This window comes from Sphaerodactylus townsendi, linkage group LG12 (genome assembly GCF_021028975.2).
Source record: "Sphaerodactylus townsendi isolate TG3544 linkage group LG12, MPM_Stown_v2.3, whole genome shotgun sequence".
In the NCBI taxonomy this organism is placed as follows: domain Eukaryota; kingdom Metazoa; phylum Chordata; class Lepidosauria; order Squamata; family Sphaerodactylidae; genus Sphaerodactylus; species Sphaerodactylus townsendi.
The window spans coordinates 16010233-16028839 of record NC_059436.1 but is presented as its reverse complement, the minus strand read 5'-3'; the positions used below and the strand labels follow the sequence as shown (position 1 = coordinate 16028839).

Below are 18607 nucleotides of genomic sequence, written 5' to 3'. Positions count from 1 at the left end.
GTTCTGGGCTGGAATTTTCTCCCCTCCTTTTTTGTTTGTTCTTGCAACCAAGTCAACACATTTGAGAGAAATTTTAAAGAAACTCATATTATTTAACCTCCATACTCTTCCCCCTAGTAAAGCAGGATTCAAGTTTGATGTCTTGGTTTATCTCCATTTAGTGAATGGGTTGCCAGTCTTTAGGTGGGGCCTGGAGATCTCTTGGAATTAAAGCTGATCTCCAGATGACAGAGATCAGTTTGGCTGGAGAAAATGGCTGCTTTGGAGGGTGGACTCTATGGTATTACCTCTTTGCTAAGTTCTCTCTCCATCCCCAGATCTCCAGGATTCACTGCTCGGCTCACAGAGAGCCATATTTGCAAAGACCATCTGTGGTGGAATGACTTGTGGGTCCTGCTCATTTTGGCCCTCTGAGGGATTTAGGTACCCCAAGTTGCCATCTGACAAGCTGCTGTCCTGGTTCACCCAACACTCGGAGGGGTTCTCTTGCATTTCTCTTTTGGTAAGCTGCCACCAACTGTTAAATTTCAGAATTACCCATCAAGCGGGTCAGCACATCTAGGCCATTTACACACTTGTGGTTTCTTTCACATTGAACACACATTACCCTTGGGTTGGATTCTTGAATATGCACATGTTTTCCCCTCTTCTGAACCCACCTTGCTCTCAGATCAGAGAACTGCTACAGTTTCCAACAGCTCTCAAAGTGTGACTTTTTCACTCCCTTTGCAGGGAAAGTGAAGGAGATCCATGCTTTCATTCATTCTTCGTTCCTTCCCACCTTCCTCCACCTAGACCACAATAGTTCCTCCCACCATTTCAGAACCAGAGGGGATTTTAAATTTTTTGAAGGTCTATGGATAGACTCAGGGTGACTGATATGAAATTGACCATGTCTAGTGAAATAACACTAGAGCAAAGACTACAACGGAAAACAAAACAAAAATTGGCAGGTAACTCTACAAATGGAGTTGCACAGAAGCAACAAAGTAGTGGCAGACTGGCAACCTGGTGGCTCAGCTTGGCTAGGGACACTTCGCAGGAGGAGAATCCCCATGCAAACAGAAAGCTGCAGGAAAACCTGTGAAGTCGTGGGGTGAGTACTGCATGCATAAATGGTCCTTGCTTTCCTTCCATTTTTCCTTCCACTCCACCTAGTGCCTGCATCTCCTGCTACCCAACTACTGATTACCATGGGGACAACCACTCAGTGAGCTTCATGGCAGAGTGGATTTGAACCCAGGTCTCCCAGATCCTAGGCCAGAGCTTGAAACATTACATCACACTTGCTCTCAAGTATAATAATGGTGTCAGAGTACGATTCATTTGAAATCAACATCACTAAAAGAATGGGGCAACCTGCAAGATAATCTACATTGTCTATAGAAAAGGATCCTCACAGTTTAGAGTCAGATCTAGGGCTATTTGACAGCACTCTCCTGCCGCACCCTTTGTGTGCTGAAGAATCTGCTACTTTACTACAGGCATACATTTATCATCTAGATTCAAATTCCTATGAGTGCATAATTGACTTATGGAACTTATTGCAACCATGTTCACTAGCTTTAAAAAAATTGGAAAAAATCACGAAGAAAAAGATCTACCCATGATAGTTAAGAATAGAACTTCCATTTTCAGATTCTTGGGGAGAAAGGAAGACCATTACATCCATGCCATGACTGTAGGTTTCCAGTTTGGCTTAGACCAACCTTGCTTTGGCCCAGCAAGATAATCCCAACACCCTCTGGCAAACTGAATGGGGCAGCCCTTTCAAGGTGTGGGACACTCTGTGCTTGCACGTGAGGTTCTACAGACACAGCAAATCTTGGAATTGGAATGAAAACTATGCAGCCTGCAGCTGCCAAGTGAACATCAGCACCTCAAACTGAATTCCTGTTCTTTTAAAGTCATTTATGCCTTTGGCTCAGACGCTGAGAAAACCTGAACCACCTGCTGAAGAGTACAGCTGAGCTTCCCTCCCTACTTGAGCACAACTACTACAGCTTATACAGGGGGGAAGCGCGCGCACACACACACACACAAACCCACATCACAGAAGCTAAAATGAGCTGGAGCAGAGTTTTCTGCAGCTGAGGCATCCTGATGTTGACAGAATGGGGACGCATTTCTGCAGCTCGGAATTTTATAATAATACCTCGGGGGAGTCGCCGGCAAAGTTTGGCCAAAATATAATTAGTTTGCACAGCTATTAGAGGCTGATAAAAGGTTTTAATTTGTGCGGAGATCTCCCGAATCTCAGACACTCTGTTCTGGGTTCTTCCTCTGCTGTCCAGAGCTGGCCAAGCCAGTCTGAGCCACGGCGGTTTCCATATTTACAGAGGAAATACGGATGGAGTCCTGAAGGCATCTTTATTACAAAAAAGAGAATACGATAATCTTGCGACACCGAGCGACTCCCACTTTCCCCTCTCTCCTTTCAAAACATGTGCAAATGCACACATCTCTCTCTCTCTCTCTCTCTCTCTCTCTGTGTGTGTGTGTGTGCGTGCGTGCGTGCGTGTGTGTGCATGCGCGTGTGTGAGTGTGTGTAGCTTCATTCATGCCAGGGAACAGAATATAGCAAACTCATACGGCGCTTGCTGCTTGGAGACAAAAATTAACATCTCAAGCAGAGCTCCCAAGCAAAGGGGCTCTGAGCTCAGAAGCTCAGCAGGAACTTGGGAGAGGGAATACATCACTCTGCTAGCTCAAGGCAGGTGTACAGACCTCTGTGGGTTGTGGCTGAGAGTCGGGGCGCACGATTATCCTGAAAATGCACCTGCCTGTGGCAAAATGAGCCGCAATGCTTCCTTGTCGAACCCACCAGCACACCATGCAAATCAAAAGAGACAGACCTGGCGTCAAAAACCTTATGATCTGAATTATCCAGACATCAGAGATATTCAAATGTTCCATCTTACTTTGGGGTTGAGGTACCAGCTGAGGAATACAGAGAAGCTTGGGATCTGAAATGTGTCACTAGACACCCCATCTGCAGCCTCCAATAAATGATCCACATCAAGTTCAGGCCTACTGGACCTCTCTCCAAGAGCCTGTTGGGCTGACTTGGGTGTGATGTAAGGCCAAACAGTAGTTTCTGTGAGCCTTAGTGGGCCTTCAGTTTTACTCCTGGAATCCCTCTGCTTTCAATCTACTGTCCAACCAGCCCTTCAGACCAGATTACAGACTGCCATTCTTTGCAATCCTGAAGGGCAGGAGCAAACACAAACTTGCTGGCCAATGCAGATGTAACAGCAAACAGCTACCAAAAGTGGGGGGAAATCTCATTAGCTCACTACTTGCAATTAGGGTTACCAGCTTAGTGTTGGTAACCAGTGGGGGCATTTTAGGGGTTGGGAGCAATGGGACATAGTGCCATGAAATCAGTTCTGGTTTGTACTCATCACAATGGTCTAGCATTGGTTCATCTCTGTGGTTTTTGCCATAGGTATGTGTTCCTAGAGTGTTATGCCATCAGTTCTTCCTACAAACCAGAAGTGACGTCACCCTGATCCCTTCATCCTGCTGGAGCGAAGACACTGTGGAGCGACTGGAGCCTGGGGCCAGGATCTTGCCTACCATCTCCAGTAGAATGACAACTCTATATGCCAAGTTGCCTGGAATCCTGTCAGAATTATAACTCATTTTCAGACAACAGCAATCAGTTCTCCTGGAGAAAATGGCAGCTTTAGAGGCAGGACTTTCTAGCATCACATCCACCACCAAGTTTCCTTTCTGAGGGCCACCTGAAAGTTCCTTGAATGTTTAATAGGCAGAGCCAACCTATGGTCTGCTTTTCCAGCTTTTCACTTCCAATATTTTCACCACATCTTTCGGTGTGGTTTGCAGTGCCAGCTGGGCTCATGGTGTGTTCCTGGGACTGTGCATACACACATGAACACACACAAGCAGCATCATAAGAAAATCGGAAGTCCAAAGAAAATGGCTTGTGCCAATTAGGGGCAGCCAACTAACATGATAGGCACCAGTTCGGGGGTGCCAGTTCAGTAGCTGCGCTGGTTGAGATGCCCAGGGACTTGGGTGATGGGTGGAAAATAAGTCTAAAAGTAAATAAAATAAATAAATCTACTCACACTGTGCAATTGTTCCCCTTGGAGAGCAATCCCCTGCCCCCATTTCATCCTAGAGCCCTGACAATCTCACAACTGAACTCTGTGTTGCTGAATGTCTCAAACCCCCGAAGTCAGACACAATGGCTCGCAGACTGCAAGTGGGCAAACACTTTTACAAGGGCTTTGTTTGCCACAGACATCCTTCTTCCCCACACCCCAATTTCTTCTGCTGCAATTCAACTTCGTACCGCTCTGCTCTGGCAACAGCACTAGAACTGCTCTTAGGTAAGCAAAGAGTGGGAGTTCAGCGCAAAGAATGTCCTTGACATTGTCTGCGGGCCTCTTGCCATGGCGGCTGCCTTGGAGACGGCAGAGCCACGCTTGGGCATAACCTTTCCCACCCCCTTCCCACCACCAAAGCTCCCCTCTTGCCCTGTTTGATTAAGTGCCCATCAGAAACCATGGCAGATTTACAGGTTAAGGCATGATTTACTGGCCTGAGCCGTGGCCAAATGAAAGCTGGCTATAATATAGTTTACCTCATTAAACAATGCACACCAAGATCCCATCTGCAGTAAAACAACTGGTCTCCAAAGTCTAGTGCTCATCTTCCAGGGTTTCTGGGAGATAATAAATGGGTAATATCCCAGTGATAATGGTAATAGAGTCACGGCTCAGAGCTAATATTATGGCAAAGCAGTAATTATTTCAACAGTAAACAAGGCAACGGTTGAGCTGCCGACAGAATTTGAGCCTGTTGAAAGGTTTCAGATAATTCAGCAGGATTTCAGGATGGCGGGTTGGCTCTCCGGAAGGAGAAGGCCTGCTCTACCTGCTGAGCACATAAGTCAAGCTTTCCTATCATCTGCTGGTTTCTATAGGGTCACGGCTTTTCAGCTCCATCATGCACATAATAAGAACTTTTTACTATTCCTGGAGAATGTCTGACAGTAAAAGTGAAGAAGAAGAAGAAGAAGAAGAAGAAGAAGAAGAAGAAGAAGAAGAAAAGAAGAAGAAGAAGAAGAAAAGAAGAAGAAGAAGAAGAGGAGGAGGAGGAGGAGGAGGAGGAGGAGGAGAAGAAGAAGAGGAGGAGGAGGAGGAGGAGGAGGAGGAGGAGGAGGAGGTTGGATTTATATTCCCCCTTTCTCTCCTATTGGAGACTCAAAGGGGCTTTCAATCTCCTTGCCCTTCCCCCCTCACAACAAACACCCTGTGAAGTGGGTGGGGCTGAGAGAGCTCCGAAAAGCCCAAGGTCACCCAGCTGGCATGTGTGGCAGTGCACAGGCTAATCTGAATTCCCCAGATAAGCCTCCACGACTCAAGTGGCAGAGCTGGGAATCAAACCCGGTTCCTCCAGATCAGAGTGCACTGCTCTTAACCTCCTACGCCACTGCTGCTCCCACTGAACTGAACAAAGGATGGGGAAAAGAAATTCCTAGAAGTTAAACCGTTATCAAGTCAATCAAGGCGTCACATTTCTTCAGCAAAATACTCAGATGCCTTTTAGCTAGACCGACAGAGTTTCAAATGAGACGAATACCTCAGTAGGGGGAGATGATTAAGCAGATTTTGTTGCGCTCAAGCGCTAACTGCTGAGGCAAAAGGGCAGAACATTTAGCTCAGCCGAAGAAGGCAACTGACACCCTCCTTTAGGTGAGGTATTAGAGGCGGTAAGATATCCTTGGTTTTGTTTAAGTTCCAAGTTCTCTGCAGGGATACTCAGAAATTGGTGGGAAAAGAAACTGAAAACAGTGATGCAGCGGCAATGTTGAGTGAAAGCAGGAAGCAGGGCTTGCCACCTAATTATGCCTGAAGTAAAACTTCCTGGGTCTTGCTCGAGTGGAAAAACCTAGCAGCCTTCTGAAAGAGGGGAAACAAAACTTTTGAGAAAACTAATGACATTTCCGGAGGGTGCCACGCATTACCCCTAGCATTCTAAAGCAACGTCGATCAAGTGTGGGAGGGGCGCTCAATATTTATTTCTTCAGGCTTCTCATCAAACAAAATAGCATTTTAAAATTGGCACTTCGAATTTGGAAATCGCATTTGGAACTCCCTACCCCCAAAACACAAAAAAAAATCCTCATCTGTTCCTTTTAAATGTCATGGACCTAAAGCGAAGACAAACCTGCCAGGAGCCGCGCCACCAGTTATTAATACCTATGAATGTTCTACTTTAAATTAGGCAATTATGCGGTGTCCCTCCCAATGCCAATATAGCTCAGTTCTTGACATTCCCTCTCTCTCCATTGCTTACAAAAATCATCTCCATATTACCCTGCCCATCAATAATTGGATTCATCTGCAGACAATTCCCTCCACTCTCGGGCTGTCTATTTCCATGACTGTCTGAGCAAAGCTTGTCATGAGGAGCAGAATCACCAAAAGGCACTCGGTGAGGCGGGGAGAGAGGAAACTGCTGATGGTCAAGGTTTTCGACACCTGAAAATGGATTTCCCTACAGGACCATCGTGTTGCAGGCAGTTCAACTTAGTTTCTAAATACCTCCTTGGTTGTAAACTGTCCTTCCCACTTAACCAACAATCATCGGGACTGCTGTGTGTGGGGAGTGTTGCCAAGTCACAAGCAACTCATGGATATCTCCATGCAGTTTTCAAAGCAAGAGCCTAAGACAGAGGTGGTTTGCCATTGTCTGCCTCTGTGGAGCAAGCCTGGTCTTCTTGAGGGGCTTCCACTTTATAGCACCTCCGAACAATTGTCATGACGGGAGCCTTCCTAACTTCTTTAGGATAGTTATTCGATAGGAATTTCACCAATGTTGAAATGCCCCAGACCATCCAAACTGAAGCAAATTTTGGTTAGTGGCGTAACAGGAACTTCTGGGAAGACTGAAGGTTTATAAGTTAAAAATTTCCCATGCTTGGGACTCAGCTGAGGGCAAACAAGAATGAAAAACATTTTCCCAAGGAAAGAAATAGCACCATTTTCTGTGTGAATCTGCATACAAGTTGAAATAGTCAACACAGGTTCTTCTTTTAGTATCTACTCAGTGGAAGTAAGACTACGGTTGACTGAATATATGCAGGATTTCCAGAATTTCCACTGTGGTGGGAAGTCTTCTGCTGATTACTGATGTTGCCTACCACCACTTAGGAGAAAAATAAAATTGCCAGTAACTTAGGTACCCATAGATCACTTCCAGGTACCACCCAGTAAAGGAAATTAGTAGATCTAGGAATCACCAGAAACTCTATCATAAAACCTATTGCCACATCTGGGTTGTATCCGGAAGTAACAAAGTAATGCTGGCAACATCACATGTTCCTCCCAAGTCCTCACCCCAAACCTGGTGGGTTTTGAAGCTCAGTCTACCAACCCTAAATATAGGGCCAGTTTTATGTGATTGTACTGTTTATATAGAACTCCATCCTAAGGCGTGTTTATTATATTGAGGCACTGAGATACATTTGATCCATTTACAATGACCCACACTCCTTTATTACTTTATTTTTCATTATGCCTGTGTCTATTTCTGTTTACTTGCTACTGTTCATGTGGTTTTAGCCACTAAATTGATTGTTGTTGCTGTTTTTTTTAGCTAATTAACATGATACAATGCACCTTTGACTAAAGGGATTCATCTTCCATTACATAAATTGGATGACTTTGAGGACGAGAGCCAGGTGTCTTCTTTGCTATCTGACCAATGACCTCATACAACTTGTGAGGTTGCCAAGTTTCTTTGGATAGCTATGAGGCTATGAGAATATAAGATACATACTGTCTGAATGTATATTTTATGTGGTTTATTTCTCTTTGTATCTCATTTGATACCATTAAAGGTACTGACTGACTAAAGAGAGATGTCAACCCAATTTAATCATCGCTTTTGATCTATGCTTCCTTCACTACTGAGCCCAATCTAGGTTTCCAAACTTGTCTAAAAACCCAGAACTGTTTGTAAACATATCATCATTTATTCACCCATCATCCTTGTAAATGTGTGTAATTGCCACTTTTTTACTGATCTCCCCCTTTGAAGCTAAGGGGCAGGGGTGTATCTACGGAAAACAGTGCATAGGGAAGGCACGGAAGACCCCTTTCCCCTCTCTCTCCCCTGCTGCCTGGCTGAGTCTAGTGTTAAACTGTATGTGCTGCTTCTGAAGTCCACTGACTTTGGAGATGGAACCTGCAGTTCAATGCTGGACCCGGCCAGGTTGATCACAGTGTCAAACTGCAGCCTCAGACTTGCCAGGTCCAGCTTTATACTGCTAGCTCCACTTTCAAAGTCCACTTGACTTCAGAGGTAGGTTTCAAAGGTGGAGCAAGCAGTATAAAGCTGAATTGGCCAGGTCAAGCCCACAGTTCCTTATTGGGCTCAGTCTGGTTGAGTCTAGCTTTTAACTGTGGACTCCACCAAAGTTCACATGACTTTGGAGGTGGAGTCCACAATTTAAAGCTGGACCCAGTCAGGTTAAGCCCAGCATTGATCGGTGGGCTTCACATCCAAAGTCCATGTGGACTTCAGGTGAAGAGCCTATAGTTTAAAGTTAGACTTCTCTGGGATGATACAAAGTTCTTGGCAGGGAGGGGACTGGACAGCTAAGGGTGCTCCCTTCCAGTGGTACCCAGTGCTCATGTCCTGTTTTCCCCAACCTAGATATGCCTCTGCTAAGGGCAAGTTCAAAGGAATTGTGCAGAATGCAACCAAAACAATCTTGGAGGTCTGATAGTTCCATTAATAACTGAGTTTACAAAGATGATTATGTCTGGAGAACCAAGATGGGGCTCAGTATGAATGGCAGAGTTTATCTGCAGCAGTGATACTTGGTGGCTCAGGAACTACCCATGGCTCATCTGAGAACTGTTCACCAATATGACACTGCTTCATTTTCAGAAAAGTGGGCAAGGCCCTTGCCTGGGACAATTTGCAGTTGCCAAGTGGCTCCCACCTTGAAACAGTCACCACCCAAAAAAATGGGACAGCAGCCATCAACCCAGAGGTGCAGGCCTCCTGACAGGTATGAAAGTAAATATGGCTCTTTGAGAAGAGGGCAATTGCAAATGCAGCTCTCAAAGACCCACTCAACAAATGCCACTGATGCAAAGAAACTGCAGCCTTAAACAGGCAGGGCCTCTCAGCATAAACTGTTTACCAAAGTGTTAATTAAGAGGTGCCTACTTGTTATCTGCTGCCTTTTGTGTGTTCCTGGCAATGCATGCATCTACCGCCCTGCCTACTCAGTGCCAACAGTTCATGGTGACACTCTATGCAAGAGGTTCTAGTAAGGTCCATGCCAATACCACCATCACCTTGACAACACAAGAGATTCCACTGAAGGAGAAAGTGGTTACCATGGAAACAATGGCTTGCCCATAACTAGACTTCCTTAACTAGAGCGCTGTGATTCCTTATTCACATATCTGTAGACAGTGTCAACGCTGCAGGGCTAGAGGAGGGTGAGATGACAGAAGCAACACACACACATATGCACACCTCTAAAATGCTTTTCTGCATAAATGGCATCATCTTTAGCCCTCTTTGGCTGAAGGTTTCTTATCATGTGTATATGAATTCACTCAGGAAGACAATAGAGTCTAATCTCAAAAATACCTTCTTTGTCCATTCTTTTTTGCAGGGAGGTGGTGTTGAAGCTCATGGCTTAAGAGCAAGTCAGGAATATGGAACTGGATAGTCTACAAGCAGTTTAGTCTGTTTCTGAGTCAAGTGACTTATAGTGCCATCCAAAGCAGAATTAAAGACATTGACTCTGTTTTGGATCATCCTGTTAAACTGAGAAGCTATGCCTGAACCAGCAGCTTAAAAAATCTTATTGTCCTCTGTGACAACTAATCTGGTCAACTGTAATGCCATGTTCTGCCTATTTCTAGTGGTGGCGCTGCAGGGCACCAGACAGCAAGTGAACAATTCTTATTTCCAGTGTGTGGCCGTGGTAACATACTTAGTTCCCATAGGGTCTCCAACTGAAGATCCCTTTAACCATGGGTCCCCAACCTTTTTGAGCTTGTGGGAACATCTGGAATTCTGACACAGCATGGCAAGTGCACAACAAAATGGCTGTCACAGGAGGCGGAGTCAGCCACGAAATGATTGCGACAGCTTAGCTTCAGTAACACAGTGTAGATCTTTGTGCTATGGTGGCTGCTGCTGCCAAAGCAACATTTAGAAAAAAAATCCTCACAGCCAATCAAATCAGCACTAGTCAATCAGATGCCTTGCTGGGCAATTGTCCTACCTGGCTGCAGCCACTTCCTAAAAACATTAGGTGAGCATCAGAAAAGTTACTGGTAAGAGTCAAGGCACCATGTTAGTGTTCCTGTCTTAAACTATGCATAACACTTAAACTTCAATCCGTCTGTTCTGTCCTCTATCAAAATAGCATAACCACAACAAAGCATGTAACTTGCATCTTGACAGATTTTGAATACACATGCATTTAAAAAAATCTTATTTCCCCCTTAATCACTCCTTTTTCATAATTTTGTTGAATATAAAACTTCTATTACCCTGCTCTGCATTGAGGGAGTCGGACTGAGAACTACGGGGGCACATCTGAGAAATAATTATAATATGGAAATTGCAAAAGGCAAGAGGACCAAAAATGTTGCCTCAGGGCCAAATGCTCTCAGACATCCTAATCACCCAGGCTCCGTCCCTTCTTGGCATTTGGGGTCAATTTGGAAGGCAAACCAAGCGGCTGGAGAATCAAGAGTTGAGGTTAACGTCTCTGCGCAGCCTGTTGTGGCAGCGTGATGAGATGTTCAAACTTCTGTCGTGGTTAACAGACTGAAAGGTCTGTGGCTGAACCCAATTAATTATAGAGCAACTCTATAACTCCACTGAACAAGTTCACAGAGAGGCTGGCAGAACTCTGTGTGTTTGTGTGTGTGTGTGTGTGTGTGTGTGTGTGTGTGTGTGTGTGTGTGCGCGTGCGCGCACGTGGGGGGGGAGGCAAAGGGAGAGGAGATCTGTTCTCAGTGCCTGCCTGCCTCCCACACACTGTTATGTCAGGTGACCTTCAGTCTGATGTTTTTCCCACTTCCCGCTTGCTTGGCACTGTGGAGGATGCGTCTCTTGCCTGCCAGGGTAACAATCTTGGCCCCTCGCAGGACTTCGACGGCAACCATCTCAGCCCAGCTTCAGGCTGCCGGAGCTCTCCCCTGCCAGGTGCCAACGTAGGCCTGACACCTTCTGCGCTGAAGAGCATTTCATGGTGTGACATCTGTCGGCTCAGGCTAACCACATGATGCCAATTAAAGCTTACGGGCTCAAGCTGATGAAGAGCAAGTGCTTCTCAGCCAAGAGAGGTTGAAAGGGACAGGCCAAACACAGGAGGCTATAGAGGCCTCCTGAGCTGAGGAGAAACGAAGGCATAGGCAACTGCGCACCAGTCTTTTCTCTCACTATAATGAAAATTACTCCTCACTATCATTGGTCCTCTGGGAGCAAGCTTGTTTTCTGCCACCCCAGAGACTAGGACAAGGAGTAATGGGTTCAAGGTGAAGGAAAAGAGATTCCATTTAAACATCAGGAAAAACCTCCTGACAGTAAGGGTTGTTCGACAGTGGAATGCACTACCTTGGAGTGTGGTGGAGTCTTGGAGTCTCCTTCTTTGGTGGTTTTTAAAGAGAGGCTGGATGGCCATCTGGCACGAGTGCTTTGATTATGTGTTCCTACATTGCAGGGGGTTAGACTTGATGGCCCCTGGGGTCCCTTCCAACTCTATGATTCTATGATCATTACGAAACATTCATGAAATATTTAGGAATGATAGTGCCAGAGATTGTACGAAGAGACTCTCGGAAGGAAGACGTTGGGAACAGAATCTGCAGGCTTCAGCATGTAAGTAGGTTCTGTCCACTGAGCTATGGTCCCTCCCTCCATTGCTTGCAATTTAATTCTATTTCATTTGACAGCCAGAAGAATTTGGAAAGGAAGGCACCCTTGAATGACGAGATATGCGAAGGCACAGCAGGCTCCCCTATCCCCATGGGCCTTGAGCATTCAGAGAGATCAGTGGTGGTGGCAGCCCCCCTCCCTTTGAAACAAAGAACCATCAGCTGGAAATTTATCTTCCAGCTCTAAGCAAAAGAACTGAAGTGGTCGGATTAGGGACGCTGCAGACAGCCGTGATGTTTCACTTTCAGTGTGGAAATGACAGATTCTGAATACAGAGGCTCAGAAATGTTTCCGTTTGGCAGGCTGCATCCCAAGTAACCTGGGCCCAGGAGGATTCATATGAACATATCAAAGTGTCTTACACTGAGTCAGACTTCCGGTCCGTCTTCCTCAGTACTGTCTTCTCTACAAGTACAGGCAGAGGATCTTTTACCAGATTCCAAGGACCAATTCTGGCAGGCAAAACATAAGCTTCATCAGATGGCAGTGTGGAAAGTGCCATCAAGTTGCAGTCATTTTATGGCAACCATAAAGGGTTTTAAAGTAAGGGATGTTCAGAGGTGGTTTGTTGTTGCCTGCCTCTGCGTAGCAACCTTGGACTTCCTTGGTGGTCTCCCATCCAAGTACTCACGAAGTACAAATCCTGCTTAGCTTCCAAGATCTGACAAGATCAGGGTAGCCTTTGCCATCCTTGTCAGGGTGCTTCATCAGACACCAGGGGGAAATATTGTAGAAGCATAAAGCAGGCTATTTACTGAAAAGCCGCTATTTAACACTGAAAATCCAAAGCAAGAGTGCTACCTAGTCTTGGCTTGAGAATGTCCGGTATGGAAAAGATCAACACCTGTATCATGTCCCTGTTTCTATTGCCAAATTGCTCTTCCCATTAGGAAATTTTGATTAATGTTCAATGGCAACCTACACTCCTGTAGCATTCTTGAAACCTACTCTCCTGCAACCATTTCCTGACAGCCAGGATGGTGTAATGGTTAAGAGCGACAGACTCTAATCTGGAAAAACAACCTTCGTTCCTCACCCTTCCACATGTCTGGTGGACTTTAATCTGGGGAATCGGGTTTGACTCACCCACTCCTCCATATGAGCAGTGGACACTAATTTGGTGAACTGGGTTCATTTCCGCAATCCTACACAAGAAGCCTGCTGGGTGACCTTGGGCCAGTCACAGTTCTCTCAGAACTCTCTCAGTCCCACCTACCTCACAAGGTGTCTGTTGTGGGGAGAGGAAGGGAAAGGAGCTTGTAAGCCACCTTGAGTCTCCTTAAAGGTTGAAAAACTGTGGAGTATAAAAGCCAACTCTTCTTATTCTGAAATTCCACAGTGAACATGTAGATCCCAGATTGTGAGGTAGGGAATCCATGAGGGTTTTTTTGACCAAAATGAATCAAAAGTTTTTGATAAAATGAATGCAATTTCATGGGGGAGTTCTTTTTAGCTGTTTTCTTGATATGTTGACACTTCTAATGCTGATCTGACCCTCTGCTTGTTTCTCATGACCTTTGCAATCCTGATTGATCATTCCAGGGCCTGCCAGATACTCCTGGGCTTTTCCTCCAGCTGCTATGTGTCACTTACAGGTGTTGCGGCTACCGCTCACTTGCTGCAAGGATGTCTTCTCTCTCAGCTGCCATCCATCCGGTTTCTTTCCCCTGAGCAATCTTTACCTGACTTTGGACCAGATGTCTCCATTTTATTTAGGATTTAGCTGCTATGGAAACAGTCAAAGCACCAAGGGGAGAGAAGCAAGCTAATCAGAAATTACCCGTGGAGTCAGGTAATTTACTGGAGCAGTTTTCCCAAGATTTCCTGTCCAGATTACATGCTCTGTATTTACAGCATGGTCATCCTTAAAAAATTAGGTGTCGGGGCTCTTGGGTGACATTTCAGCAGAATGTCTGAACGTTCCCTCTACTGAAAGACCGTCAAGATTATGATCAACATTTTGAGTACCTTAGAGACCAACAAGATGTTCAGGGCGTAAACTTTTGAGAATCAAAGCTGCCTTTGTCAGGTATCAGTCGGAAGGGAGATCTCTGTTACATTCCAGTCACAAGGTGGGAGGGGTGAGGCAAAGAAGGAACTCAGGGTGTGGATGGACAATGCACATTTAAATCAGATGGATTAGAAGAAGAGGACAAATGCTTAAGGGTAGAAGATTAGTATCTGAAATGAGTGTTGGAATAGGCAATGGCCCGTTCTGCACAGGCACTTTAAAACATTTTGGGACAGGAAATAAAATGTTTCCTCCAAGAAGTTTTGCAGTGCCCCCCCCCCCCCACACACAAAACCACTTCATTTGCAGCTTCAAAGCATTTTAAACGATCCTCTTTTCTAGCAATTATTTTGGCTGAAACATTTTTAAAAAATGTTTTTAAAATGTTTAAAATATTTTAAATGTTCCTCTGTCTGCTGTCCCTTTAAGATACCATTTTGTGAATTCACTTCTTGCCCGCAAGAGCAAGAGCCCTGTTTTTGGAGCATTTCAGAGCCTTTTTGGAGATTCGGAGGGGTGTGTGTGTCAATCTTCACAGCATCCACTATAGAAGACTCAGGGAATTGCAGCATGTGTTCTAAACTCAAGGAGGATTCATAAATATGAGCAGGTGTGTTACAAGGTATGGCCCTCGCCAGACAGTACCATTTATGACTGCAAGCAGAGAATTAAATGTTTGACTATTCACTTACTTTGAAGTTTCTGTAAATGGAAAGCTGGCATATTAGATTGGTTAAAGTCTCTAAAAGGCTAGGTTTCCACAGACCGGGGGGGGGGGCATGTTGTGGATCAGGATTTAGCTACATTTAAAGTGCAACCATCCAGAAAGCACTGTTCCCTACAAATTCTGTTTTTCTGTTTCAGTTCAACATGCTGAAAAAAAATGCAATTTTCTCATAGTAAGACATTTCTGCACATCAGTATTCTACACAAGACATACAAACAGCTATGGAACGTTGCTATATGAGTGTTTACAGAGGAAGGAAATCAGCCATAACTGGAAATCTAGGAACATGTTTCTAACTACAACCACTTATGAAAACCTTTGCATCAATGTAAACATTACTCTCTGTGCATCGATGTTCATAGTAGTTCTTCAACATAGGAACATTGATAACACCTCCCATAGGCCAAGCACAGAGGACTATCCACAAAGCTACTAGATCTAAAGAGATGGATCCCATTTGCATTAGTGCTCTGGTGCAAATGGATTCACAAGTAGATGACTGCGATTAGCTGCTAGTCCTCAGTCAAACTTATTGCTTCCCAACTAGTGTTTCAGTTTGCACAGGATATTCCACAATTCCTGGGTGAACGCACTAGGCGTTACACAAGGTCTTATACAAGCAAATCGGTGCTAAATATGTTTATGTTTCTGCTGACACACTGTTGGAGCCAAGCCAAGATCATCACCCAACTTCCAACATGTCTGACATCAAGAAATCCCACAATTCGTGACAGGGACATTGCCCACACTAGAGCGCACGGTGTATCACACATCATACCTTTGGGCAAAATGTGTCTCCAAGTAATCATGGGGTCTGGCCGGCCTGTAGCTATGCAGGTGAGGCTGATGTTGCCACCTTCGTTGATGGAGATGTCTGAAGAGATCTCAACAATTTTCGGAGGAACTGCAATGACATAAGGAAAGCATGAAACAGGACCACTTAAAGGGACAATGATGGTTCTAACACTTCCGCCTTCTTAAAAAATTGACCAGTTTGCATATAGCCAAAGAACATTACAATCAATCACAAAGAACATAAATCACATCTTTAAAATAACAAAACCTACAAATACTTATGTTAAAATGTTTCATCCTTCAGATACAAATTTTGCTTGTATTTGCTTGACTGCCAAGGCAAACAACAGCAGTCTGTACAAAATGAGCCAGTCAGTACTCCAGAGAAGAAAAACAGCTTCTCTGCTCCCAAGGAAGAGTTTTCTAGGCTTTGCATAAAGAGGGCAGGACAGACCATAATGGGCTAAATCCTCGTGAACTGGAGCAAAGCACAAAGCAGTTTGGGGAGTAGCAACCATCAAGCAAAACTGTTGGTGGGTTCTGAAACCAAAGAGACATAAAAGCTATTCTGAGATTATGAAGGGTAAAATAGGAGGTTTGGACAGAGTTCCTTTTAATCAGTTTAAAGCAGAGTGAAAATGTGGAACATGAGAAAAGTGGATTGTTCACTGACGGGCTTCTGACAAACTACTACAAGGAGAAAAAGAAGAGTTTGGATTTATATCCCCCCTTTCTCTCCTGTAGGAGACTCAAAGGGGCTTACAATCTCCTTTCCCTTACAATCTCCCTCCCACAACAAACACCCTGTGAGGTTGGTGGGGCTGATAGAGCTCAGAAGAAGCCCAAGGTCACCCAGCTGGCATGTGTTAGAGTGCACAGGCTAATCTAGTTCCCCAGATAAGCCTCCACAGCTCAAGTGTCAGAGCGGGGAATCAAACCTGGTTCTCCAGATTAGAGTGCACCTGATTTTAACCACTACGCCACTGCTGCTGTTAGACCAAGAAGGACCAGCAAGTAGAGAAAGAGAGAGAGAGAGAGAGAGAGAGAGAGAGAGAGAGAGAGTGTGTGAGAGAGAGAGGGGGGGGTAATCAGAGTGTGTGTGGGTAATCAGTCACACTGGAAAGCCAACAAACAGGGTAGAGGTCAGGGATTGCCCCTGATGTTGACTCCTATCTATGATGTAGCGGTTCCCTTTAGTCACCATGGAGATTAGCTGCTGGCAGACCTGTTCTTTATGAATCCATCAAACCCCATTTAAGACTATCTATGTTAATGGCCACCACTACATTCCACAATTTAACTGCCTCTTGATTGAAATAGTACCGGTTTCCCTCCTATCCTGAAAGAACTTAACCAAGCACAAATCACAGGATTATAGAGTTGGAAGGGGCCATACAGGCCACCAAGTCCAATGCCCTGCTCAATGCAGGATCAACCGCCCTACAGCATCTCTGATAAGTGTTTGTCCAGCCATTGCTTGAAGACTGCGAATGAGGGGGAGCTGACCCCCTCCCTAGGCAACTGATTCCACAGCTGAACTACTAAAAAATGAATGCTCCAGACTTTTGATTCTTCCTTACGCTCTGGCACTGGTAGCAATAGATACACAAACGTCTGGGCCACCCACAAAAAGACTGAGTAGAACAGCAAACAAAAATACACTTCCAGCTTCCCAATTGTTGCCTGGAAAATAACATGGCTCCCAATGACATTTTTTTCTCTAAGAAAGGTCTCTGTGACATTCTACTTACTCAGATAGCAAAGGGCTGACTACAAAGGTGCCCTAAAGGGTACTGGAGTTCATCTGATTCACACACAAAAGATAAGGAATGGGTTTGAATAAATCTTACTGATTTTACTAATAGTATCTCTTATACTGTTTGGCGGTAGGCTTTATTAACACCCCCTGGTTACTTGTGGATGCTTTGATCATTCAAACAGAGCTAAGAAGAGAACTAGGGGAGAGGGTTTGTTGCTAGAGGCAGTGTAAAATAATGGGTGAAGGAGAAAAGAAAAAAAATTGGATCTACACCCCACTTTTCTCAACCATAAGGAGCCTCAAAGTGGCTCATTATAATCATTTTCCCTTCCTTTCTCCATAGTCAATGGGGGCAAAAAAAAGTATTTGGAAAACAATGGAGGCAAAAGAAGTATTTGGGATGAGAGTGAGAGATGAACTGTGATTTAAGGGGGAAAGAAGAATCATGGCTTTCTGGCCCATTATTTAGCACAAGGTCAACAGGATGACCAGATCCAAGACCCTTCATGGTGTTGGTGCGCTGAGTCATGGCAGAGAAAGGAGTCCTGTGCTTCCTTGGCCCATTACTCCTTCCCTACATTCAGGGCTGGAACCAGCGTACCCTGAGATGGGCCAACTGCAAGGGCCCACACTTTTGGGAAGGGCCCATCGATGCTGAACCCCCACTCATCTGCTCAATTGTTAGTGCTTCACAATGCCTGCTGCTAGCTGCACACACTGCCCAAGGCCAGCTGGGGAAAAGATGCAGGTGCACATGGCTGATGGGAGGGCTTGTGAGCACATGGGGAAGAAGCAGAAGAAGAAGCAGAAGAAGCAGAAGCAGAAGCAGAAGCAGAAGCAGAAGCAGAAGCAGAAGCAGAAGAAGAAGAAGAAGAAGAAGAAGAAGAAGAAGAAGAAGAAGAAGAAGAAGACCCCAACTTTCTTCCTTGTAGGGAGACTCAAGGTGGCTTACAAACTCTTTTCCCTTCCTCTCCCCACAACATACATCTTGTGAGGTAGACAGGGCTGAGAGAGTTTTGAAGAAATGTAGGAGTGCAGAAACACATGTAATCCACCAGATAAGACTCCATCATTCAGGTGGAGAAGAGGGGAGAAGAGGGGAATCAAATCCAGTCCTCCACATTAGAATCCACCTGCTCTTACCACTACACTATGAAGAGGGAAGAATGTTACAAGCATAGGGCACAGTGATGGGCAGGGGAGGAGAGGGATTCCTGGGAACTCTGCCCAGGGCCCTCCAAAACCTGGAACAGGCCCAGCCTACATTCCTTCCTACTAGCGCTCTCGCATGTGTCAGTCACTGGTGCAGACACAGGCTTTTCCAAGGGAGCTGGCTGAGTGCAGAGCAACTGCAGTGGCC

General features: G+C 45.1%; 1 protein-coding gene across 9 annotated transcripts in view; it reads right to left on the bottom strand.

Annotated features, from left to right (window-relative positions):
• Positions 1-18607, bottom strand: part of NTM (neurotrimin) — an 879909-nt gene that overhangs the window by 89683 nt on the left and 771619 nt on the right. For all 9 annotated transcript variants that reach the window (XM_048512955.1, XM_048512956.1, XM_048512957.1 and 6 more), the window contains one exon: positions 15472-15597. In XM_048512955.1, coding sequence (XP_048368912.1) covers positions 15472-15597 — 126 coding nt within the window. The remainder of the gene's footprint in view (positions 1-15471; positions 15598-18607) is intronic.